This window comes from Procambarus clarkii, chromosome 16 (assembly GCF_040958095.1).
Source record: "Procambarus clarkii isolate CNS0578487 chromosome 16, FALCON_Pclarkii_2.0, whole genome shotgun sequence".
Classification (NCBI taxonomy): Eukaryota; Metazoa; Arthropoda; class Malacostraca; order Decapoda; family Cambaridae; genus Procambarus; species Procambarus clarkii.
Genome location: NC_091165.1, coordinates 26,565,479 through 26,593,107, shown reverse-complemented (window position 1 = coordinate 26,593,107; position 27,629 = coordinate 26,565,479). Strand labels below are relative to the sequence as shown.

Sequence of the window (27,629 nt, the reverse complement as noted above, 5' to 3'; positions counted from 1 at the left end):
TTGACGTTGTGGTCAGACAAGCAGGCGGTGTTGTTCAGCTGTTACCGACCCACATTCACCTCCAACCACGCCAGCCCTCCCCCCCCCCCCCCCCCACACACACACCAATAATGCCTAACGAGAGATATCGTCGTCAACTACCAACAACTGCCGCCAAACTACCCCTCAAAAACCATCAACTACTGAACCACCGCCAACTGCTTCCACCTACCAACAATCTTGCGCAATTTTAACAACCTTACTTTAGGGAAATTGCCTCACTAACGTAATATTTATAGGGGGGGGGGGTTTCTGGACAAATCTTCACGATAACAGCACGGAAAGTCAACAATTTTACAGGTTCATGACGTGAGTAGACGACGGTGGTTACCACGGACAGCGCCATGGTAAAAAGAATAAGAACTCGACTGACCTAATTCGACTGCCCTCGACTGACCGTTCCCTGAGCGTCAGAGGACACTCCTGTCAGTGTCTAGTCTTCACAGGGTTCGATCCTCAACTACAGCAAAACACAGCTGTTATGTTGCATGTTTTGACGCTTTCTTGAAATGGAAATGACACTTGACCAATTAACATCATTAATTGGGCACTTAAAAAGTTACACAATTGGTGGATTGTGTTCCAATGAAGCCTATTAAGATACGCCTTAATTAAGAAGAGTTATGGGAAAGGAAGCTTCAAGCTTGCTAACAAGAGCTAGAGTATATATATATATATATATATATATATATATATATATATATATATATATATATATATATATATATATATATATATATATATATAAAATATATATATATATATATATATATATATATATATAAAATATATATATATATATATATATATATAAATATATATAAATATATATATATATATATATATATATATAAAATATATATATATATATATATATATATATATATATAAAATATATATATATATATATATATATATAATATGGGGACCATTCAGGCTTGTTCGCATATATATATATATATATATATATATATATATATATATATATATATATAAAGTTGTATCTTCACTTTAGATGATACTAGCCACATATACGTCAGTTTGTACTCATTTTAGGACTTTATTAGCATAACTTATCTTGGTTTTCTACAGCGCCAAACGTCTATTTACGTTTGGCGCAGTCTAGTGATTAAGGCTATTTTTTTATCTTAATATAATAAAAAGATAATTGCATGTAAAACTGTACTTACGATGTTTAGTGTGCGCGCTGCTCACTACAGGCCCTGCTGGAGGAGGCGGTGTTGTGGTGGTGGTGGTAGTGGTAGTGGTGGTAGTGGTAGGTGCCATCGTCGTGGTGGTGGTGGTAGTAGTAGTAGTAGTAGTGGTGGGTGGTTGAGTTGTGGTAGTGGTGGTGGTGGGTGTGGTGGTGGGTGGTTGAGTGGTGGTAGGAGGTAGTGTGGTAGTGGTGGTTGATAGTGGTGTGGTAGTGGCGGGTGGTGGAGAGGTTGGATGAGTCTTGTGGATACGGTCATCCACGCTGGGAGTAGTGTGTGCTATCCACCACGTTGGTCGTGTTGGTCTGTGGCAATGAAATTAAGATGATAATACCGGAATAATAATAATAAGAATAATATATAAAACTAGACAATTTAAAGATTACAAGAAAGGACAATGGTGAACAAATAGACTACTAACATATAGTGGACATAAAAAGTGAGAAATGTATTCAGACCATTCTGAAGCTTGGAGCATCACATAATGAAGCCTAAGACGGCGTTGAAGCCTCAAGAACCAAAACAGTGGGCATAAGACAGAATTCAGAAGCTTCGCGACACACATGATGCTTACTTTGAAGGTTTAGGTGGTCGTGTAGGCCGTGTGGGCGGCGTGGGCGGGACGGCAGGTATGGGCGTAGTGTCGGAGTCAGGGGGTAGGACGGTTGGAGACACCCACGCCCACACGGTGGGTGTGTGGGGTTGTTCTGTAGAGGTAGTGGTGACGGGCGGGCGTGTAGGCGGCCGCTGGATAGTGATGGGTCTAGAGGTGATGACTTCGGGAACTCCCGAAGTCGCGCTCGGCGTCGTCGGCGCTGGCAGACTGGTATTCTTGCTCATGATGCCCGGAGCGATGAGTTCGCCGAGACCTCCGCCGGCAGGGGAGAGGTGGTTGGTCTTGTCGTCGTGGGTACAGCACGAGCCGAACATGAAGCCGTCCATACACATGCCCACGTGCTCCCCGTCTGTCTTGATGCACTCCCACACGAACATGCACACGCCCGCGCGACCCTCCACGCGACACGCCTTGTGGGCGATCTTGTTGTACGAGTCTGCAGGAGAGACAACATGAGAGGTCTTAGTTGACGGGTGTGGTGTGAGGCAGGGTGTGAGGCAGGGTGTGAGGCAGGGTGTGAGGTAGGAGGCGAGGCAAGGGTGTGAGGTAGGAGGCGAGGCAAGGGTGCATTATGAGGATCAACACATCAACCTCATAATGCACCCTTATCTCGAGGTTATCTCGAGATGATTTCGGGGCTTTAGTGTCCCCGCGGCCCGGTCCTCGACCAGGCCTTCACCCCCAGGAAGCAGCCCGTGACAGTTGACTTACACCCAGGTACCTATTTTACTACTAGGTAACAGGGGCATAGGGTGAAAGAAACTCTGCCCATTGTTTCTAGCCGGCGCCTGGGATCGAACCCCGGACCACAGGATCACAAGTCAAGCGTGCTGTCCGCTCGGCCGACCGGCTCCTCTTGACCCTTGATTCACTCTTATTCACACAAGAGTGAATAAGGCAGCAGTGATACTAAAAGTCCCCATCTCGCAGGATGGTTAGTCATACATATGTTCAGTAGCCTGCACTGACAAATTTTGGGTGCAATATGAGGATATCATCAACACGAGAGTGAATAAAGCAATTGCAAAGCTCCATGCCAACGGGTCTGAATGGTCAAATAACTGGGCATTCGGTGATGTAGTGTGGGAGATCAGGCCACACTTCCTGCTCACAGAGTTTGCACCTGGAGTGCTCAGGATTGGGAGATCCGTCACCTGTAGCCACCTGCCACAGGTAACGGTAACTCAACCTGATCCTGGCAAGTCCTGTCTGGTGGACGCTTTGTGCTGCCTGTAAACATAGGGTTACCATAGGCTGAGGGTAACCATTCGAATTAAAAAAAAATGCCAACAGAGCCCTAAAAATTAACGTAACCTAGGCCTAATCTAATTTAGGACTGTACTACCTCAGGCTTAACTATAAACAAAACAACAATGTATAACAAAACTAATGTGATTTTTTTTTAAATACAGTAGATCAAAATAATGAACGCGGGTGTGTGAGGCAGGGCGGGGGGGGGTGTGAGGCAGGGTGGAGGGGGGGGTGAGGCAGGGCAGGGGGTGTGTGAGGCAGGGCGGGGGGGGGGGGTGTGAGGAAGGGTGGGGGGGGGTGAGGCAGGGCAGGGGGTATGTGAGGCAGGGCGGGGGGGGGGAGGGGTGTGTGAGGCAGGGGCGCGTGTAGAGAAAGCCAGGCTGTAAACACTCGTACGATGAGTTACACTCATTCACAAAACTGCAAATGAGAACATTGATAATTTAACAGAATGAGTTCTAGACTAATTCATTTGTAATAAAATTCTCTCACCCTCAACCGACACGCTTGCGAGCACGCCACCCCCCCACCCCCCGCCCCCCACACCCACACACACCCACACTACCCTAACACATCAACCCACACACCCACACCCTCCCCCAACCAACCACTCCAAACATAAGTTTCCTTCCTCACACACACACACACACACACACACCTGCTGAAGTCCACGAGGAAAACCCTAATTATTTAGCATGACTTTCCAGTAAGATATCTGACTTGGGCAGTGACACGGGCGTTTGGGCGACGAGGGAGGAGGAAGAGCGTGGCCTGCGGGGCGTGGAAATGCTTCAGCAGCTCTACTAAATATGAAATTAAATTATGTTAGCGGATTTGGCTAATTACAGGTCATTCCCGTCCTCTGAGCGAGACACGGAGAGCAAGAAGAAGTTCAATGAAAGTCTCAAGAGAAAGTCCCAGCACAGGGAAGGTTATATTAGATATCAACAAATGATACGAGAAAAGAGAGAGAGAGAGAGAGAGAGAGAGAGAGAGAGAGAGAGAGAGAGAGAGAGAGAGAGAGAGAGAGAGAGAGAGAGAGAGAGAGAGAGAGAGAGAGAGAGAGAGAGAGAGAGAGAGAGAGAGATTACAGTGAAAGTGAGACTAATATCACGCAAAATACATCTCATCCTCCATAGCGTTACCTCCCTATGCATGATTCTTCTCAGCTGACAATAGCCAAACACTAGTTGGGATTCAACAGAACCCCACCCCACACACCCCCCCTAACCCCACCCTCCCTCCTGGAACCCCCACCCCCACAACCCCACCAACAAACCAACTAGGAGAACTCTCCTTGCGTCCCTACGGGCTCACCTTAGCCCGTGCTACTTGGAACTTGTTCCGAGTAGCTGAATCTATAACAACAACATCCTTGCCTCCACCTACACAGGTAAATTGTTCTCTCTCTCTCGTCCGGTAACCTTCTCACCGTAGTTCTTCCTCCTCTTATTTTTTAATCAGTATCATCCACCTAACTTTTTTTTTCAATTTCAACAAGATCATTAACTTTAATTAATGTCATTGTACTAGCCAATTACTTTCATATTGCAATGACTTTTTGGGTAATTTGATAAAAAAATCTTGATAATTTTTTTCAGATTGTAATCTGAGTTATTTGGGGCGAGAGTTATATTATTTTGAATATTGTCTCACGCAAATATTACACGATGAAATTACTACAGCATGGTGGTAGTAGCAGCGATGGTGGTAGTAGTAGTAGTAGTAGTGGTAGTGGTTGTAGTCATGGAAGGAACGAGTATCCGACTATCAGTGTAGGTGTAAGGGGAAAGAGAAAGAAATCAGGAATAAGAAATAGCTAAAGATGACTACATGAGTCGATTCCTAACGTTACTAAGCCGGCCTCAAGAGCTGAGCTCCACGCACACACACACACACACGCACACGCACACACACACACACACACACACACACACCGTCACCGCGATGGGTCAGTTTGCCTGCTTCCGTGGCCCGCTTTCCCTTGGCCCCGAACACTTCAAATGATGGTATTTAGCGACCAGTGAGGAACGTTTCCCTGCGGTGAGTCCTCCCCAGGGAGAGTCCTTCAGTGTCCGTGTCCGTCAGAGTCCTTCAGTGCCCGTGTTCTAGTCCGTGGCCGTGTATCCATGTGCTTTTGAGTCCACATGGACCATTACATATATAAATTACATATAGCTAATTTAGTATATACTTTGTGTCACTCTGTGGCAACTGGAAACAGCCGACTGGTTGGCAACCGCTGGCAGATACACACACGCACCCGCGCGTGCGCAGATATACACATACACCCGCGCGTGCGCAGATATACACATACACCCGCGCGTGCGCAGATATACACATACACCCGCGCGTGCGCAGATATACACATACACCCGCGCGTGCGCAGATATATACACACACACACAACTTAGTTTCCTGTTACTCTCTTTTTACATTTGGATTTTCCGTTGAGGATTTCGGGCGTTTGTGTACTTGAAGTCACAGCCGGGCTTCTCCAGGCCACCACAGCCAGCTGAAACATGTCAAGTTCCCAAGTGAAAGCTTCAGACGTTGTTCCAATGAGGACTGTTAGCGTTGAGTGGTTGAAGAGCGGCTGGCCTCACATGTGAGGAGTTCCCGGGCCCTCCTCAGTTTCCTTGGACCTCCTTCCTTCGCGCGGTGGAACGAGGCAATTAAGAGGACATCTATGAGGAATTCTTTGTATTGGGACGACCAGGACTTCGGGTCCTAGGTCAAAATGACGTCTGCTTAACCACTGCACCTTGATATGCTGTGAATGTAGTGTATACGTACGGCACCTGATCTTTTCCAGGATTTTCCAGGTGTGTAGTGTAAGTGATCTTCCATGTGGTTACAGTTAGTTGGGGGGATGGAGGGGGGGCGGGAGATCTGTACATGTGTTCTGAGGATAGAGGACTGTCCTCGTGTAGAGTCCTCTTTATCCACCCCATCCCCTCTTCCTGGCTGTTGCTGTGTATGCTCTCTAATCTCCTCTAGACGTTAAGTCCTCTGGCATTATTATTCCAAGCCCTTTCACTTCCTGATTTAATTCTGTGAGCTTTGACTTATAGATCTAAGTCTACGATGCTCAGATCTTTCTAAGATTTTTGTTTTGTTAGAAACCATTTCGCACCTTTGGTTTCGCACCTTTGGTTTGTAATGTCTACGTTGAACGTTATGTTCTCTACCGTTGTTGTTCTTAAAGATTCGCAACCCGGAACAAGAAGTTCCAAGTAGCACGGGCTATGGTGAGCCCGTAGTGTTTTTGTACTTTACCGTTGTTCTTTGTAATTCTTTGTCGATGTGTAATTTGTGTCCATCTTCCACCAGGGTGGTTGTGCTGATTTTCTTATCGTCAGCGAAAGATAACATAAAACTATGAGTTGAATTCCCGTTTGTCTGTTATCAGGAAGAGAGAGAGAGAGAGAGAGAGAGAGAGAGAGAGAGAGAGAGAGAGAGAGAGAGAGAGAGAGAGAGAGAGAGAGAGAGAGAGAGAGAGAGAGAGAGAGAGATCACCGACGGGAGAACTCTGCCTTGAGAACTGTAGCTTCATACACTTCTCAGACTCGAGTGGATTTGATCTTTTGTAATTTGTAAGAAAATTACTAATCCACCTTGTCACTACAGCTGTTATTCTCCGACGTTTCATTTTATTGACTATTTCTCCATGGAAACATTTGTCAAATGTTTTTGCTTTCAAACTGATAATAAGACCTCTGTATTTTAGTTTGCTTTTAATGACTATATAATTTTGTTAGAGAGATTAAGTAGTTGAGGAAGACCAGACCTACATGTTCTGAATGTTCTACATGTTCTACATGTTCTTCACCTGGATTTATAGTTCACCCTTTCCATAAAACTGGCAAATTGGTCTGTTAAGAACCCTGTCAAAAACCTTTAATGATGTGTGTTGACCGTTCCGGAGCTTCTTGCCAGTGCTTGACTACCTGTCATGTCAAGCGACGTCTGTCGTGTAGAGGAGCCTTGGGATGTCATCTGCCTGCCTCTAGACTCTTACTCCATATGACACTGACTTCATTAATTAGGTGACTTCCTGTGCTCTTCTTCATTCTCTGTTCGAGTAATCTTTTGTTTTCTCTGTCTCTCTGTTGCTTGTGAGAACATGTGCAGCTGTGTGAGTGAGTCTGTGCTCTCTTTCCAACACCTTTCTCTCTCTCTCTTACGTATTTCAGACAGACATTGTGAGTTTCTGTATTCCTTGTTTTCATGTATTGTATCCGATTTCTGGGGCTTGGGGAACTTTCCCACAAAGCGCTGGACAATTGTTGAAATTAAACTTATTTTGGTAATTTTTACTTCAGTGAGGTTGGTATGTAAAGTTGTATATGAGACTGCGATATCGTTGGTTAGTTCTTCATTATCAGGTTGAAAATAAATCGCTCAATTATCTGTTCTTTAAATACGAACAGTTTACAGAGTTACAGAGGTTACTGAGTTAGCTCTCAGATGGGTCGAGGTAACTTTCTGCCAATCTCTAAATTTATTATTTATAATTTTCCACTTCAAATTAGGAGGGTTTAAGTCTCCTAGAAGGACAATTTTCAGTTCTGGGTTCTCTAACCGTTTCTCAACGATTTGTATCTGCTCAGTGGGTTCTTTGGTTGTTGCGTCTTGGGGTTTGTACTCGCCTAGTTGAGCTCTGGCTCATTGGTCCCGCCTCTCAACTATTAGTCAACTGATGTACAGATTCCTGAGCCTCATGGGATCTATCATATCTACATTTGAAACTGTGTATGGAGTCAGCCTCTTTGTATATGAACACATTTGCTAGTTTGTCCCTCCTACTTTGATTCCTAATGTCTCAACCACATTCAAATGAAGTCTTGGAGGTAGATTCCAAACACAGTTTCAGATGTAGATGGAACTAAATAGGTTTGAGAGGCTGGAACAAAGAGCTTGAGCTCAACCCCCGTAAGTACAATTAGACGATTACATACAAGCCAGGAATCAGCCCCTCGTTAAACATAAATAATTACCTGTAAAAAAAACGTATATATATGGGTTAGTCCCTGATTCAAAAGGACCTATCTATGAGGACAGAAGCATCAGAAGGGGACATGATCACTTCGTACCGAGTAGAAAAGACGAGGTGAACAGCGACATACCCTTTTAAATAGAGAGGGAGGGAGTTATCAATAAGCAGAAATAGGTAAGCACAATATACCAGGTCAGTATTCACAAGCAGTATACTAACATAATAAACATGAGGTATATCCACACAACACACACAGACATACTCACAGAATACACAAGAGGGTATACTTAGGGTATACTTACAGTATGAGTGGGTATCAATGGCTCGACCCTGGGGCATGAGGGGGGCCAAGTGAGGGGGCAGCTCCCCCCTAACCAGCACCAGCCAACAGGCAGCCACGACCACCACCGTCCAAACTGCTCGTCCTACCCAGCAAACAAACAAAAAAACACTCATTAACACCTGCGAATACAATATATCTTGCTGGGGTATATTACCCAGTAATTAATTACGCTGCATTAGTTCCACTGCCTCTGGACGCTATTTTAAAATAGCTTTCACTCTCATAATGGAGGAAAAATAATAGCAATAACATTAATATTGACAAGACACATATAAATTAAACTTAACAAAGAATAAAATGTGAAATATTACTCGATAACAATCATATTCTCTCTTATCTCTCCATTTATATCTCTATCTCTCTATCTCTAGCTGTCTCTGCCCCTCCATTATTCTCCCTGGCTGTCTCTATATCTGATTGTTCGTTGTTGTTGTTGTTTTAGATTTAGCTACTCGGAATGAAATGTCCATGTAGCACGGGCTATGGTGAGCCCGTATCTGATTGTTCAAACAACACGACTGAAATACTTAACTCTAAGGTAAGGTGGAGGGAGGCAGGGGGAGAGGACGAAGGCCCTCCAGTGACCTCTCCACGCCCTCCAGGACGAAGGAGAGGTCTAAAAAGTACATATGTAGACATTACAACCTTTCCTCAGGCTGGGGTCGACCGCTGGATGTAATGCACTTGAGTCGAGGACGGGTTGATGTGGCCGAAGCATTTCAAAAGGCTCGCTTCGAACATAAGATGTGAATGAAGCATTTTTTCGAACAAATATCGACTGTAGCTGTGGGAAGCAGAGCAGTCCCGTCCTCATAAACAATGGCCAAATGCTCCGTAATCCAGTCGCAATACCCGGTGTTTATGGATGAAAAACGGTCTACACACCGAACTTTCCAACCCGTCCTCGACTCAAGTCCATTACATCCAGCGGTCGACCCCACAGACGCATTCATAAATATTTACATGCTCTTCATTCAAAACGGGAATTTTCTCAAATATAAATTAATATTATAAGATATTAGCATAATGTACATATTTAGACACTGGTTAGGTTATGTGTTTAGGTTCTGTTGGCGATTATTTGTATTTGTAGTACGTAGGTGAAGCATTTACAGCGTTGTGGTTCGAACACAAGTCGCCAGTGAAGCACTTGTTCCGGAAGTGTTCGAACTAAACCAGTTGTGAGTCGTGTGTAAACCGTTTTTCATTCATAAACAGCCGGGGGGTTTGGCGGGTGCATGGAATCACTTATGGGTCTTTGTTTGGAGGACAGACTAGAGGACGGACTGGAGGATGGACTGGAGGACGGACTGGAGGACGGACTGGAACTTTCACACCGATGATGTTCGAACTTTTATCGAACAATGCTTCGCTTTGAACATTTACAGCAGAACTGACGAATGCGTCGCTTGTGACCGGCGCAGACTGTACGAGAACAGCCTAAGGACTGGTTGATCGCGTGTAGTGCGTCTTCATCCATAAACAGTGTTTTGGCGGCTGGATTAACGAGCCTTTGGCCATTGTTTATGAGAACGGGCTGCTTGCGAGGCTCAAACACTAGCATCTAGTATGAAAAATAACCCCCTCACTTGGCTAATTATCAACTAATTTATCTTCACTAACTTTACTATAGATTTGACCAATATCAAACAGTAAGTAATGATGGCGGAACATTCTAGAAAGGGCATAAGAATAGTACTTAACAAATCAGAAGAGCATAAATAATAATATTTACATATGTAGGCAAATATGTTTGTGTGACCACATATTAGTTGTGGTCACACAAAAGTCATGAACAGTTTCTTTAGTAATTTCACCAGTCATATAAATAAGAGCAAGTCTGGAGTTGGAAAGCGACACATACGCTCCTCTCACAATGTTCTTTCCCTGGAAACACAAACCGAAACTGTCTCTATTTTTCGCTTGTTACAACGTGTAATAAAGTTGTTACATTTTGGCTTAACGTGTTTATGACGTATTAGAACGCTGTTACAACTTGCTATATTGGTTGTTATAACTGGTTAGGAGGTGTTAAAACTTGCTCGAACGTTGTACCAACGTCGTAGTTTCGGTGTGTGTTTGGCGGGTTATGTGTTCCTCTGGCGACAACTTACTGTCCATAACCACCCCAAGGTCTCGTTCTTTATTAGGGTTCTGTAATTCCTTTCTACATAATTTGCAAGTTGTGTGTGTTATTTATTTCTCCGAATCCACATTCCATAACATGACATTTATTTGCATTGAATTCCATTTGCCACTAGACGCTCCAAGCACTTATTTTACTTAGATCAATTTGAAGGGCATTACAATCGTCTGCGTCTCCTATCTTCCCCAGTATCTTAGCATCAACTTAGCTTAGCTTAGCCCACTTAGCTAAGTGTGTGTATTTACTATTTGTGTATGCAGAATCGAGCTATTTATCTCTTGGACCCTGCCTTTCTAACCAATCTATTTTTCCTCTATGTCTACAACATATATTTCTCTCTTACACACACACACACACACACACACACACACACACACACACACACACATCCCTAGGAAGCAGCCCGTGACAGCTGACTAACTCCCAGGTACCTATTTACTGTTAGGTGATGTTCCCACATCCCCCCACCCCCCCCACCTTCGTCATGAGCTGACACCGGAAAGAAAGTTATCTCCAGAGTTTTTATAGTCCACTCTCCGGCGGGTCCCGGAGCGCTCGCACGCACGCACGCGTATACAGACTCCCACACGTACAGATTCGCATCTCGATTTACACACACACACACACACACACACACACACACACACACACACATGTAGAGTCCAATAGGCCCAGGAACCTTTAATCCAGTTGACTGATGATCGAGAGGTGGGGACCAAAGAGCCGAAGCCTGACCCTCGCAAGCACTATTCGAACACACACACACACACACGATGACTCGTCTGAATCATCAAGTGTTCAAAACTTTCTCCAGGAATTATACAGATTGAAACAACCAGAGACAGAGTGTTGAACTATTCATCCCAAACTGTCAGCCACACACACACTCACAGTGATGAGCTAAATGTTGGCGACACACTAATGATGATGCTAATGTCTGAACTATTAGTGTGTCTAGCGAGCCTTAACTTTCCCCCCCATGCCTCGCAAGAGTGAGAGGTGAGAGTGGAGAGAGAGTCTCACTCATCAGGTGATGAGAGTGGAGAGACTCCCACTCATCAGATGAGAAATCGTCCCGAATATGTAAACACCATCAGCATCTTCATGTAGTGAAGACACACATGTCGTGATGAGCTGTCCAACTTGAATATAACATTGTCATGGGGCAAGAATGACCACATTGTCATGGGGCAAGAATGACCAAAGTGTCATGGGCGACCATGACATCACTGTCACGGGAACATGACACCATATTTGTATTAACATTTGTGATAAAACAAACGCTTATATTTTGATTACTTCAGATTACACACTTAGGTAATTACACACTTAGGTAATTACACACACACACACACTGTAAACTGAAGATTGAGAGGTGGAACTTGAGAACTTAAGCTCAGCCTCCGCTAACACAGTTAGGTGAGTACACACACACACACACACACACACACACACACACACACACACACACACACACACACACACACACACACACACACACAGTCCAAAAGTCCATATTCAATCCTGAAGGCCCAAATAGGTGAATACAAATAGGTATATACACAACCTCCCCCCCCCCCTACACAAACCAGAACACTCAACCCTCCCCCCCCTCAACACACACACAAACAACAAAGGTAACTCGTGCCTAAACGCTTCAGCTCGGCATACAGACCCCCCCCCCAGTTCCCACAGGTGTGAAGAGGGTCATGTGCCCCTTTTAACATCCACAGGTAAACACCCTACACTACCACAGGTGAGAAGGGGAGAGGACCAGGAGCACGGACCTGGTACCGGTAAGACCTGGTACCGGGACGGACCTGGTACAGGGACGGACCTGGTACCGGGGGAGACCTGGTACTGGGAGGACCTGGTCCCGGGGGGACCTCGTACCGGGGGGACCTGGTACCGGGGGGACCTGGTACCGGAGAGACCTGGTACCGGGGGGGACCTGGTACCGGGGGCACCTGGTACCGGGGGGACCTGGTACCGGGGGGACCTGGTACCGGAGGGACCTGGTACCGGGGGGACCTGGTACCGGGGGGCGCCAGCACAAGGTGGCGCCGTTCACTGACCATCCAGTACCCTGGGGCCGGACAGTATGAGTCAGCGTGCAAGGTAGTGTGAGGCACGAGGCCCATTTCACACTCTACTGCTGGTTGCTCCTCTTGACGCACTCGCTTACCTGTACTTGCGGAAGGGAGGGAGGGGGGAAGAAGCTACAGCTCCTGGAGCCCAGTCGTCGTCCTTAATCGAAAAGGATGCGGGGGACAGTGAGAGAGATGGATGACAGGGGGTGGTGGGATGGTTAGTGACGGTTGCGGACTGATTGGAGGTGGTGGGGACGCATGCATGAATAATTAGGTTTGAACATTGAACTAAGTCACCCCCTCCCCCGTCGTCTTCAACACCCCCACCCCCATTTTCTCTCAGAGTACCACAGGATTCGGTTCTAATGCCCCTACTGTTTCTCATATATATAAACGATCTGACAGAAGATATTGGTTCCTTCATATCAATGTTTGCAGATGATGCAAAACTGATATGAGAAGAGTCGGGGCTATGGATAGGACGTGAGGCATTGCAAACTGATTTGGACATGCTCCAGAAGTGGGCTCAATAATGGCTGCTAGAGTTTAACCCCAGCAAAATGCAAAGTTACGAGGCCTGGAAGAGGAATGTAAAGACCAGTGCAATAGTATAGGATGAAGGGAAGATAATCAGTAAAGGATATAGACCTGAGAGTGGACATAACTCCCCAAATATGATGCCAGAAGCCCACATTAGCAGAGTAACAACAGCTGCATGTGGCATACTGGCCAACGTCCGTGTGTCCTTCAGAAACTCGGACATAGGGGGCATCCCTTGGCCTATATACAACAAAGGTGAGACCCACTCTTGAATATGCAGCGCCAGCATGGAACCCTCGCCTGAAAAGGGATAAGGAGAAGCTAGAAATGGTCCAGAGATATGCAATAAGACTCGTTGCTGAGTTGCAGGACTTAAACTATGAGGAAAGACTGAAAGAACTGGACTTTACCACACTGGAGAAAAGGAGAAATAGAGGGGATATGATAACAACATATGAGATTCTAACAGAAATTGATAGGGTAGAAAAAAGCTAGAAAAAGAGCATTGTTCAAAGCTAGAAACAGCAGAACGAGGGGTCATAGCTGAAAACTAAAGAGGCAAATTAGTCACAGGGACGTCAGAAAGAGCTTTTTCAGTGTCAGAGCTGTCATTAAGCGGAGTAGCTTAAAGTTAGAAATTGCTGAAGCTAATTCGATTCCAAATTTTATATGTAAATACGATTAAAGCTTGAGAAATTAGTTATTGCATTAATCTAAGAACGTTTGGAAAGTGGGGCTAGTCTAGCTAGACCCTGCAAGCACATCTAGGTGAGTGCACACACACACACACACACACACACACACACACACACACACACACACACACACACACACACACACACACACACACACACACACACACACACAGAAGTTAGTAGTTCGTAACAGTTGATTGACAGTTGAGAGGCAGGCCGAAAGAGCAGAGCTCAACCCCCGCAAGCACAACTAGATGAACACACACACACGAGAGAGAGAGAGAGAGAGAGAGAGAGAGAGAGAGAGAGAGAGAGAGAGAGAGAGAGAGAGAGAGAGAGAGAGAGAGAGAGAGAGAGAGAGAGAGCCGCTGTGATGAATGGAGGTTAGGTGTATAAGATAAGGGAAAGGTTAATGGTTTGAGGTGGTGGCCAGGTGACCACCCCCTTACCTACTGACTCAGTGAGTGCGGTCACTGGCAGCTACAGTGACGGTAAACACCACCACCACCACTACCACCACAGGTGTGTGTGTGTATACTCACCCAGTTGTGCTTGCGGGGGTTGAGCTCTGGCTCTTTGGTCACGCCTCTCAACCGTCTATCAACTGATGTACAGATTCCTGAGCCTACTGGGCTCCACATGCTATGTGTGTGTGTGTGTGTGTGTGTGTGTGTGTGTGTGTGTGTGTGTGTGTGTGTGTGTGTGTGTGTGTGTGTGTGTGTGTGTGTGTATTCTTACCTGGTTATTCTTATCGAGTTGTGCTTGCGGGGGTTGAGCTCTGACTCTTTGGTCCCGCCTCTCATAATCAAATCAACTGGAATTCTTATGTAGTTCATACATATGTGCCTAATTGGGTGATGGCGCTCTAGGGTGTGTGATGGCGCTCTAGGGTGTGTGAGGGTGTGTGAGGGTGTGACAGGGTGCACCGTACCTGACCACAGCTTGCACTGAAGCCAGGAAGGAGAAGGGGGGGGGGGGAGGATACTGGGTTATTCACAGTGAGACAATTCAGTAGTGTAATTGTGTCAGTAGAGTCCCAGCTCTTTGCTCTTGGACCCCGCCCTTCTAACCGTCGGTTGTCTAATGTACTGATTCCTGACCTTTTATCGTCAATCTTATCTGCTACATATTTCGTCTCTTTCACAAACACATTCCCCAGTAAGCAGCTTCACTCACAGTCCACGAGGCTTCACTCACAGTATACGAGGCTTCATTCACAGTCCACGAGGCTTCATTCACAGCCCACGAGGCTTCATTCACAGTCCACGAGGCTTCATTCACAGTCCACGAGGCTTCATTCACAGTCCACGAGGCTTCATTCACAGTCCACGAGGTTTCACTCACAGTCCACGAGGCTTCACTCACAGTCCACGAGGTTTCACTCACAGCCCACGAGGCTTCATTCACAGTCCACGAAGCTTCACTCACAGCCCACGAAGCTTCACTCACAACCCACGAAGCTTCACTCACAACCCACGAAGCTTCACTCACAGTCCACGAGGCTTCACTCACAGCCCACGAAGCTTCACTCACAGCCCATGAAGCTTCACTCACAGCCCACGAGGCTTCACTCACAGCCCACGAGGCTTCATTCACAGTCCACGAGGCTTCACTCACAGTCCACGAGGCTTCACTCACAGCCCATGAAGCTTCACTCACAGCCCACGAGGCTTCACTCACAGTCCACGAGGCTTCACTCACAGCCCACGAAGCTTCACTCACAGCCCACGAGGCTTCACTCACAGCCCACGAGGCTTCACTCACAACCCACGAGGCTTCACTCACAGTCCACGAAGCTTCACTCTCAGTCCTCGAGGCTTCACTCACAGCCCACGAAGCTTCACTCACAGTCCACGAAGCTTCACTCACAACCCACGAAGCTTCACTCAGGAGTTCCTTCACTAGCACAATACTTTACAAATTATAAGCAACTACTAAGTTTCTTCCTCGACATTTGTGTCAGGATATTCTGTCTCTGAATTTTAATTTATGATTTTAATTTGGATCGAGAGACGTCATAAGCATATAGAAAACAGCCAGATTACAGTGGTCAATAGTCTGTCTGTCTGTCTGTCTGTCTGTCTGTCTGTCTGTCTGTCTGCCTGCCTCTCTCTCTCTCTCTCTCTCTCTCTCTCTCTCTCTCTCTCTCTCTCTCTCTCTCTCTCTCTCTCTCTCTCTCTCTCTCTCTCTCTCTCTGTCCTCTTTCAATCACATGAACGCGTTCCCATGACTCAGAGCCTAAGCAGTTAGGCATGATTACCCATTATCTGTGTGACCTCCTTGTGAGAGGGTTGTGTGTGTGTGTGTAATTACTACAATGTAATTACCTAAGTGTAGTTACAGGATGAGAGCTACGCTCGTGGTATCCCGTCTTCCCAGTACTCTTTGTCGTATACCGCTTTGAAACTACACAATTGGAAATATAGTGCCCAAGCATCTCTGTCCTTCCCGGGAATCGAATCCCCGGACCCTTGGGCGAGAGAGCCGACGATGTAGACTACTATGCTAGCCAACGCCCTCAAAATATTCCTTATCGAGGACCGTCAGCCTACACTATTGACGTCTAGAACGTAGACTACTCTACCACGAGGAGTCTCACGGCCCCCACATAACCATACTGGTATCATTTTTTTTTATAAAAAAGTAATACAATTACAATCAATTTAATTAGTATAATTACCGCCCAATCAGGTCCTGGGCGGAGTAACCTGAGCCATAAAGGCGCTCCTGCTTAACACCGACCAAAACTGACCCTTAAGCACGAGGTTCTTAAGCGCCACTTTACCTTATGGAAGGTCAACCAATCTCCCTCTTACCTGGAAAGAGAAGACACTGATATACTTAACTACCAATCTGACCATCTAATATTAATATGTGTATATAAATATATATGAGAGAGAGAGAGAGAGAGAGAGAGAGAGAGAGAGAGAGAGAGAGAAGAGAGAGAGAGAGAGAGAGAGAGAGAGAGAGAGAGAGAGAGAGAGAGAGAGAGAGAGAGAGAGAGACAGAGAGAGAGAGAGAGAGAGAGAGAGATGATAATGAGAGAGAAAGAGAGAAAAAAAACCCACAGTTGTGAAAGTTATGATACGGTTCCCTGCTTCACCCTCACGCAGGGTTGCCATCCCGTTAAGTTAAACGTGGCATTAATCAGTATTGCCATGCACAACCCTGTGACACAGTTGGGGGGGGGAGGAATGGCAACAGTGCTACCAACTGTGCTATGTTACCCCTTATTTACATATAGTTACCCAGAGTACCAGCCTGGGCCTCGCCAACTGAGCCGCCAAATCTGACTTAATTTGGAAGAAAAATATTGGTGGCAAGAATCACAATGGTAGTGGACTCCCCCATGGTAGGAACACACACACGTTATGGCGCCATAGCATAGTAGCAGTCATGGGAGCTAACTCGCCATTCTTAGATGTTAACCCCATGTTTATGGGGGAGGATTCTTATTCCTAGGAATAGGAGTATAGGAAGAATAGGAGTAGTAAGCTTATTCCTACTAGGGGTCGAGGGGGATAGCAGAAACAAAGCGACGTACCACCAACCTCTAATAGACCATAGAGCAGCAGACACACAGACCACAGATCAGCAGACACACAGACCAGCAGACACAGACCAGCAAACACATAGACCAGCAGACACAGACCAGCAAACCACAGACACACAGACCACAGACCAGCAAACCACAGAAACACAAACCAGCAGACACACAGACCACAGATCAGCAGACACACAGATCAGCAGACACACAGATCAGCAGACACACAGACCAGCAGACACACAGACCAGCAAACACATAGACCAGCAGACACAGACCAGCAAACCAGACACACAGACCACAGACCAGCAAACCACAGACACACAGACCAGCAGACACACAGACCACAGATCAGCAGACACACAGACCAGCAGACACATAGGCTAGCAGACACAGACCAGCAAACCACAGACACACAGACCACAGACACACACAGACCAGCTGCGGTTGGTCTCCATTGCATCACAGCTGGAGTATAACACAGCGTGTCTGCCACAACTAAGTGATCTACTGACATACTTACTGTGTCGGACTGTGTTTTCACCGTTCACAGCGTTCACTCACAGTTCATCGACGTTCCGAGTCCTATTGAAGCTACTGAAGCCTCGGTATCGCTCGGGTCGAGCAGGAAACCTTCTATTTTGTTTCTATCTCCTTTAAAACATCTCAAAAAGACTACTGGGATTAATTTGAGATGATAATTCAGATTGTGAAGCATTCAGCGCCTGCGTAACGGCACCCACAATAGTGGGAATAATCAAGAAATTCGCATAAGTGATATATGACGCTCCACGGAGGTTATAGAAATACCGGATAGAAGTATAGTGTAGAAGCAAGAGGACAGCTAAAGACATGATTGTGAAGACTGCAGGTGATTCGTTAGTAGTGGAACTCTACTCTTAATTATGGGTGACTTCAACCATTGGTAATTAAACTGGGAAATCAAGGAACATAATGTCTCTCTCTCTCTCTCTCTCTCTCTCTCTCTCTCTCTCTCTCTCTCTCTCTCTCTCTCTCTCTCACACACACACACATACGAAGCTGGAAAAAGTTCAGAGGTATGCCACTAGACTAGTCCCAGAACTATGAGGCATGAGTTACGAGGAAAGGCTGCGGGAAATGCACCTCACGACACTGGAAGACAGAAGAGTGAGGGGGAGACATGATCACTACCTACAAAATCCTCAGGGGAATTGACGGGGTAGACAAAAATAAACTATTTAACGCTGGTGGTACGCGAACAAGGGGGCACAGGGGGAAACTGAGTACCCAAATGAGCTACAGAGACGGTAGAAAGAAGTTTTTCAGTGTCAGAGTAGTTAACAGGTGGAATGCATTAGGCAGTGATGTGGTGGAGGCTGACTCCATACACAGTTTCAAATGTAGATATGATAGAGCCCAGTAGGCTCAGGAATCTTTACACCAGTTGATTGACAGTTGAGAGGCGAGACCAAAGAGCCAGAGCTCGACCCCCGCAAGCACAACTAGGTGAGTACACACCAAATAATTATGAAACTATTCATTTGCATAAGAAAGTCATAATAATAATATATATGATGCATAATGAAAAGACCAATTATTTCTCTTTATCTCCTGTTCTATTTCTTTATCTCTCTTTCTATCCATATCTTTATCTCTTCCTTTCTGCCTTTATTTCTTTCACTTTACTTCTTTCTCTATCGTCATTGACAGGAATTGAACACGTGAAGAACACAGATATTGAACACATGAAGAACACAGGTATTGAGCACATGAAGAACACAGGTATTGAACACATGAAGAACACAGGTATTGAACACATGAAGAACACAGATATTGAACACATGAAGAACACAGGTATTGAGCACATGAAGAACACAGGTATTGAGCACATGAAGAACACAGGTATTGAACACATGAAGAACACAGGTATTGAACACATGAAGAACACAGATATTGAACACCTGAACACAGTTGAGACAGTTGTTGAAACAGTTTTTCTGAGAGTTGTATCCAGACAGACTCGTCACATCACCCACGAGATGAGACACAGGTAAAGCCAGGTAAACGTCTCTCTTTCTTAATTATGGGAAGATACAACTCAGTGCTCAGTCTCTTTCTTAAGTCTTTCTTTATTCCCCTCATCTCTTGCTTCTTGGCTTTTCTCTAAGCTCTTGTTTATTTGTTTGTTCTTACACTTATCGCTTGCTTGCTTTTTTTTATTTTTTTTAGCGCGACCGTTGCAGTCCACGCGGAGTTATTGTTTGTTTGTTTGTTTGTTGCTGCCCCACTGAGGCGCGATTTGTTTTTCCTGCTCGTATGTCTATATGATTTGTGTTTGTTTGTTTATGGCTAGTGTGTGTTTGTTTTCCTGTCTGTCTGTCTGTCTCAGTTTCTCTGTCTGTCTGTCTACCTGTCCGTCCGTCTGTCTGTCTGTGTGTGTGTAGCGGTGTCTAAGGATATTCAGATTATGAGCATTACTAATAGTATTTACTTGTACTATGTGGAGTAAAAATTATACAGGTCAAAGCAGGAAGCTTTTCACAGGACTTGTGTCGACATATATGCGCCAGGTTCGAGGCCAAGCAAGATGGCTGCCGTGAATCATGTGGTCAACATGCCGGTAGCTTTTATAGGTCCAAAATAGCCTCATTTTTGTGTTTTTTTTTACTCACATTTTATATAATTTACTTGCGAATGTTCAACATTTTTGTGTGTTTTCATTTTTATTTATGTTTATGTATGTTGACAGACTTTAACTGGAAGGAATTCAGTATTGTTTTTTGGTGCTAAAATTGAAGTGATAAAATAATTGGTTTTTGAGAAGGCTTTATAGCAAGGTAAAGAGAGTGAGTAAATTGAATTAACTTTAATAACTGGCAGAGATAAACTTCCGGTTTAAGGTCTGAGAGGCGGGACCCAAGAGCAGCCACTCGCTAGTTCAACTAGGTGACTACAACTGAGAACATATTTCCAAGTTATTACATTCCTCTCAACGACACATTTTTGTATTTTGCAGCAGCCGGTGTTGCAAAGTAACACGTCCATTACCCCCCTATAGCTGCTGTTGCCCTGTACAGCAGGGGAAGGAAGAGACCTTCCTGCAGTACCCCACGTATAGGGGAAGATAACCGCGTAATAACAGCAATAATTAGAGACCGACAGTGATGCTGTTCCGTGTGTTTGCTTGGCACATCTTCCCGGGTTGATGCTTTGGATGAGAGAGAGGAGGAGGAGGAGGTAGACATATAAGAAGAGGGGGAAAGAGGAAGAGCAGGAAGCAGGAGAGGGAGGAGGAGGAGGGAAGAGGACCAGGAAGCACTCTGCGCGCCACGGCCGTCAGCACTCTAGGGGCCTCTATTATAAATTTCATAAAAGATTGTCGTCACGGTAACATTACACAAGAGGCCGCACGGTGCCTCGATCCCCACACTCCCTGCTGGCTGACGCCATATACCTGACTCCCGCATGTGTGGCACTCCCATACAACATGACACACCCGCACCATACATGACACTCCCGAACAACGTATGTGACACACCCATCCCTTCCACATATGACCCCCAACACCACGTGTATGATACCTTAATAATTGGTATGATTGGCTCTAACAGAGGGAGAGAGAGAGAGAGAGAGAGAGAGAGAGAGAGAGAGAGAGAGAGAGAGAGAGAGAGAGAGAGAGAGAGAGAGAGACGAGAGAGAGAGAGAGAGACAGACAGACAGACAGACAGACAGAGACAGACAAACAGAGACAGAGAGAGATAGAAAGACAGACACACAGACAGTGATTTATGTAGCGTGTATGATGGCTGATATTTAACACAGAATGACTCAACCCCGCTCATCGGTCTTTCCCAATATCAGACTATATAGAGTTCCTTTCTATGAGGTTTTGACAGAGAGAGATCAGACAGGCGGGCCGAAATACGTACAGTTGACTACAACAGCCATTATCCTACAGTCTGATAGACAGACATGCAATACGGCTGTTGCATCACATTCACATTCTCAGTAATGACACTTTCACTAGCTGCTAGTAAAGTGTGGATATCTTTTAACTAGCTGCAAGTAAAAGCGAGAACCTTTCACTAAGGGGACACTCAAAGCACCAGAAATACTCGTTTAAACCGTTAGACACTACCTTTGAAATGTATTATAAAAAACGAGGGGCAGTATAGAGACTTTTCTCAGGAAACAGATAGAAAAACTTGTCAACTTTCACTTAGGAAATAATGCAGCAGGAGGAACGAATAGTTTTCACCACGGGGCAGACAGAGTAACTTTCACTCTGCAGGCAGCTTCAGTACCAGTTACATTCAGTCTAGTGCAGAAACAGTACGAGAAGAGACTCTCACTCGAGGGGATAAGACTCTCACTCGAGGGTATGGGCTTCAACCGATAGTTTCCTCTCATGGGCATAGAATAGCTTCTCCCTCTCGTAGACATTCCTTCTCCCCGTCCCATCCCAAATCCTTATCCTGACCCATTTCCCAGTGCTATATAATTGCAATGGCTTGGCACTTTCCCCCTGAACATTCCCTCCCTCTCCTCCCCCCCCCCCCCCCCACCCTCCTGCCAAGTACTGACCTTCGCCGGGATGCAGCCCACAACAGTTGGCTAACTCCCTATGTTACTGCCAGATGAGCAAAAAGCATCAGGGGGGAGGGGAAAGATACGTGCTCAATCCCTTCTGTCTTAGCTGGGGAATCAACCCAGGTTCCTGCATGATGAGTCGAGGGCGATGAGTACTGATGTCACCTGTCATTCACATGATAATGCAATAAGGTTGAGTATTGTCGATGGGTAGACGAAGTGTCGACAGTGACCGCACGGTAACAATGGAATTACTCAAACTTTCACTCTGGGATACGTACAGTGACGGCTACTTTCACTCTAGGAAAAATTGTAACATTGAATGGTGATGTTAAAAATAGGAATAATGGTCTAGCTCCTTTATTATGTCTTGGCTGTATGGTAAAAGGCCTTCTCTCTCCATCTCTCTCTCTCTCTCTCTTTCTCACACACACACACACACACACACACACACACACACACACACATTCAGGCGGGATCCAAGAGTCAATGCTCGATCCTGCAAGCACAAATGAGTACACACACACACACACACACACACGAAAATACACACATACGCACATCCACAACAATATCCAGTATCATTAACCACAACTACAATGATGCATTATACAGTACTCAACATGTCAACAACATTTCACCTTTGACACGACTCTCAGATATTATGGAGATACAATACTGTATTGATAAATTTACATCCAATTATCCCTAACAAAAAATATTGTGAATGCAATTGAAATTGAGACTATTCAGAGCATTTCATGATGTCAGAGCATGTTTGCAATATTTTCAAGGCATTTCCTGGTATTAAGGGTATGATTGTCCTCTGTTCAAAGCATTTCCTGGTATTAGGGGTATGATTGTCCTCTGTTCAAAGCATTTCCTGGTGTTATGTTTGTAAACTGGTCTAAACATGCTATCGTCATAGAACATATGTGTAGACTATTCATAACAGCCTCCAGTATTAGGGCATGTGTATATGCTATGTATAACACTCCCCCCTAGTGTATGAATAGTGTATGAATATGTGTAGAAAAGGTTTTTACTACACATTAATTTCTACCAACTACATACTGATTTTTTCAGTGAAGAGGAACGGCTTGCCACCAACCATATGAGGTAATTTGGATCCAAGAATGACCTGTTAAAACAGATGTTTTACAGATTTTGAGTCGGTATAAGATATCAAATATATCCCCTGCTTTGTATTCCTAACATATTTCTAGTACACTGTTAAGCTCCCAAATAACACTGAGGATATCATTAGCCTCTGCTGGCACGATAGCGAGCACTGCCCCATGGTCAGTTACAGTATTTTACCTCATCCAGCTGATTACAGCAGTAATAACGAGCATTATAGCTGTAATCAGCTGTGTTTACGTCGATCAGCTGAGTGTGGTGTTTACGTTCGCCCAGCTGATCGAAGCCCTGAAGGCGCGCATTACTGATGTGATCAGCTGGTCCAGCGTTGCCACACCTCCACTCGAGAAATAACGGGACAGTGACTTAGTATCTTCTTGGGGAGCGTAATGGAGCGTAGACATTATTATTAATATTATAAAAATGACACTTACGGGATATATGTCAATGAGAAAATTAATTGGAGCTGTGAGGTGACTCGAACACGCGATCAAGGAATACATTATTATTATTATGTTGTTGTTATTCTCTCTCTCTCTCTCTCTCTCGCTCTCTCTCTCTCTCTCTCTCTCTCTCTCTCTCTCTCTCTCTCTCTCTCTCTCTCTCTCTCTCTCTCTCTCTCTCTCTCTCCCATAAACATCTTGTTCTTGACCTTACTGAGGGAATAAGATCAGTGCTCCAGGTGGTAAACACATGCTCACGGCAACCCCGCCCCCCTATCAACAACCCCCCCACTACTATCCCCCCTCCATATTCCCACTCCTCAGCCGTCCCCTACCCCGGGGGGGAGGGGTTGATGGTGAATGTTGGGGGGGGGCTGGTGTGTGAGTGTGTTGGGATGAATGTTGGAATAGTGATTGTGCTTGAGTTACTATTTGAATACAATGGTTGATGTAATGGTAATGTTTACCATTTTCGGGGGACAAGAAGCCCGCGTGAGGCTTGTCCTAGATCAACTAGCTAGCGGCTGGTCTTCCGAATGATGCAACCCACAACAGCCGACTAACTCAGTTCCGGGAACTAATTTCACGAACACGGAGGACAACAAACTCATTGATTCTCTAATGTGAGTACCGAAAGCTCAGCTTACATTACTAGTCATGCTTACCACACTGTGTATTCACCTAGTTGTGTTAGCGGGGGTTGAGTTCTGCTCTTTTGACCCGCCTCTCAACTGTCAATCAATCAACTGTTACTAACTACTAATTATTTTTTCACACACACACACACAGAGGAAGCAGCCTGTAACAGGTCTAACTCCCAGGTACCTATTTACTGCTAGGTAACAGGAGCATCAAGGTGAAAGAAACTCTGCCCATTTGTTTCCGACATCGCCGGGGATCGAACCCGGAGACTAGGATTATGAGTCCCAAGCACTGTCCACTCAGCCACAGGCCCCCCCCCCCCTAGTGTGTGTATACGCGTGTGTGTGTACTCACCTTGTTGTGTTCACCTATTTGTGCCTGCTGGCTCGAGCGCTGGCTCTTGGACCCCGCCTTTCTAACCGCCAGTTGTCTTAATTCAATGACTCCTGGCCATTTTTCTGGTCATATTCACTTCTAAAGTTATGAACTGAGTTTGCTTGTACAGCCTACTCTTTTAGTTAGTTCATTTTCCGACTATTCCTAAGCTGAAGGAAAACTATCTATAACATCTCTATGACACATCTGAGTCTCAAGCTTCCATCTATGCCCTCCTGTTCTGTTTTGTATTCATTGTGATCATTTTCTGTTTCCAGTCTGCCAATCTCACTAATTATTCTATCTCTCCTATCTCCTCTTTCCTAGTGTCGTCAGGTTTAGTTCCTTCAGTCTCTCTTCATACCCCTATCCCTCGCAATACTGGGACAAGCCTTTTTTGCACCTTTTCGAGTTTCCTTGTGGGTTTTTCAGGTGGTAGGTCTCCAGGATGGGCGGCATGCTCAAAAACTGGTGTGACGTACGTGTACAGCGATTTAAATGCCTCCTTATTTAGGTTCCTGAATGATGTTCTAACTTTTGCTAGTGTGGAGTATGCTGGTGACTGTTATCATGTTTATTTTGGCCTCACGTTATTATGTCCATTGACAGGTGTTTGATCTAGTTGTTACAGGTAGTTTTCCTTGTGTAGTGTCATTCTGGTCTCTTGGCACCTGTTCTTCACCTTTGTGAAGTGTGGTGGTAGTGGGTGGTGGTGGGTGGTGGTGGGGAGGTAGTGGTGGGTGGTGGTGTTGGTTGATGTGGAAACGGCGAACTGGCGATGGTGGTGGTTATTGTCTGCTAATCACCACCACCACCACCACCAGCATCACCGCCAGAACATCTTCCTCTGCAAGTTTCAAAACTGGGACAACTTTTAGAAAGTCTGCAACAGCGTTTTCATCTCAAACACATCACCCAGTTTCTGCCCCGCCACGCCAGCAGCTGTTTACACTGAGGCAACCCTCCCGCACCCTATCCACCTCAATTTATAACTTTATAAGTAAACAATACTTTAAGAAATTACTTAACAATTACCACCTTCACAATCTCGCCTTTATGTCAGCTTAAGCAAGAATAAATCACCCACTCACAAAACACTATGTAAATATATCAGAATAACATACAATGTGCTAAAACCATTTACTCAACCCATACAGGTTTTAAATATGTGTTTTTATCTTAATTCTTTCCAGCTCCTTAAAGGATTAACTAGGGGCCATAGCCTGGTTACTTTGAAGACCGTAATTACATCAAGTAATTGAGGTCCCTTGGAGGTGCTTGACCTTTATATATATATATATATATATATATATATATATATATATATATATATATATATATATATATATATATATATATATATATATATATATATATATATATATATATATATATATCGTGCATGTATATGCGTGTGTTCCTTTATTAATCTCAACACCAGAGAACCAAATTACCATTATCTAATGCAGAACTAATAGCAGGGTGGTGAAGACCTGTCGCCTGCGATCGTGACTGGTTGCAGGTGGAAGTGGGAGGCTGGACAGGTGGGAGAACAGACAGGTGGGATGGGGATGCTGGACAGGGGATGGAGGGAGGGGGAAAGACAGCTGGTTGAAAGTGTGATTTTTATTTCTTCTTATTTTGTCTACCATTTTTAACCGTGAGACAAGCCCAGCTGTTGTCTGTCTGTTTACATAACGCCGTGAGACAGGCATCAGCTGATTGAACACCTGAGCGAAGGACAGGTGTTGGGCGATGTCTTAATCAACGATAGTTCGGATATAATAAATAGAAGAGGTGTTTACCGTGCAGATGTTGGGCGAGCAAGTAGTCATAGGTGTTTAGTAAGCAGGTATTTAGAGGACAGGTTTTCAGTGAGCAGGATTCTAGTGGTCTACCACGACCCAAAATAGTCTCCCATTAGTCTACCAGGACCCAAAATAGTCTCTCACTGGTCTACCACGACCCAAAAGTCTCCCATTAGTCTACCACGACCCAAAATAGTCTCCCATTAGTCTACCAGGACCCAAAATAGTCTCCCACTGGTTTACCACGACCCAAAATAGTCTCCCACTGGTATACCAGGACCCAGTACACCTTTCCATTGGTGTACCTGGACTACCAACTGCCTGGACGACCAGAGAGAAATCTTGGCAACTTTAACTTTCTTTGATGCTATTTAAGACTTTCTAAGATGAGAATGTTGTGTACTTTCCTCAGTGAGGAGACTTGCTTGACTTTATTAACGCCAGTAGAGTTGTGTCAAATTCATGGCTGTATAGTTCTGAATAACTTTTACACACACATACACAGCCGTTTGTGCGGATATACATGTATACATAATCACTTGCAGAATTATATAAATGCTCATTCACTATCAGATACGCATACATATATACATGTGTACATTGAAGACAACAAAAAAACGCATGCACAGCATGAGCACATACATATAATTTGTCAGCATATGCATACAAGAGTGTATGCGCTACATGTGTGCATGTATCTTTACAAAATACACAGATGTTCAACACGAACACACAGAAAACACAATTGCATGATGCATCAAATGAACTCCTTTTGACCATGTCGTAGCTCAGTCGATTAAGGCAGCGTCTGGGATGCTCTCGGACGCAGGTTCGAATCCTCGTCACGGCCCTTGTGGATTTATTCAACACGAAGTCTACACCCTCAACACCTCACAGGGCCATCATCATTCTACTACGACCCCTTCATCACTGTACACAGGATCCATTCACGTCGCAAACGTGGAAATTACACCTGATCTGACCATCAGATTAATCAACTCAGCTGAAAGGATCAGAGAATCAGCCACTCAGGTAATCCTACTGTACAGTGGTATACGAAATTGGTGTTGTGCTATTACAACAGCCAACCGGGTGACTTGTAAAAGTTGTGAAATGTTATGTTAATTTAAAGCATTGAGTAATACAGGAAGATCGAGTTTTTTTTTGGAGTG

At 45.0% G+C, this 27,629-nt stretch overlaps 1 protein-coding gene across 5 annotated transcripts in view; it reads right to left on the bottom strand.

Annotated features, from left to right (window-relative positions):
* Positions 1–27,629, bottom strand: part of Sb (serine proteinase stubble) — an 81,584-nt gene that overhangs the window by 15,570 nt on the left and 38,385 nt on the right. For 3 of the 5 annotated variants that reach the window (XM_069325356.1, XM_045745224.2, XM_045745223.2), the window contains exons 2-4: positions 8,422–8,544; positions 1,828–2,305; positions 1,230–1,558 (exon numbers count right to left, since the gene is read on the bottom strand). In XM_069325356.1, coding sequence (XP_069181457.1) covers positions 1,230–1,558; positions 1,828–2,305; positions 8,422–8,544 — 930 coding nt within the window. Of the gene's footprint in view, positions 1–1,229; positions 1,559–1,827; positions 2,306–8,421; positions 8,545–8,994; positions 10,208–27,629 lie in introns of those variants that run through there. The other 2 variants (XM_045745222.2, XM_045745225.2) reach the window with 2 other exon arrangements.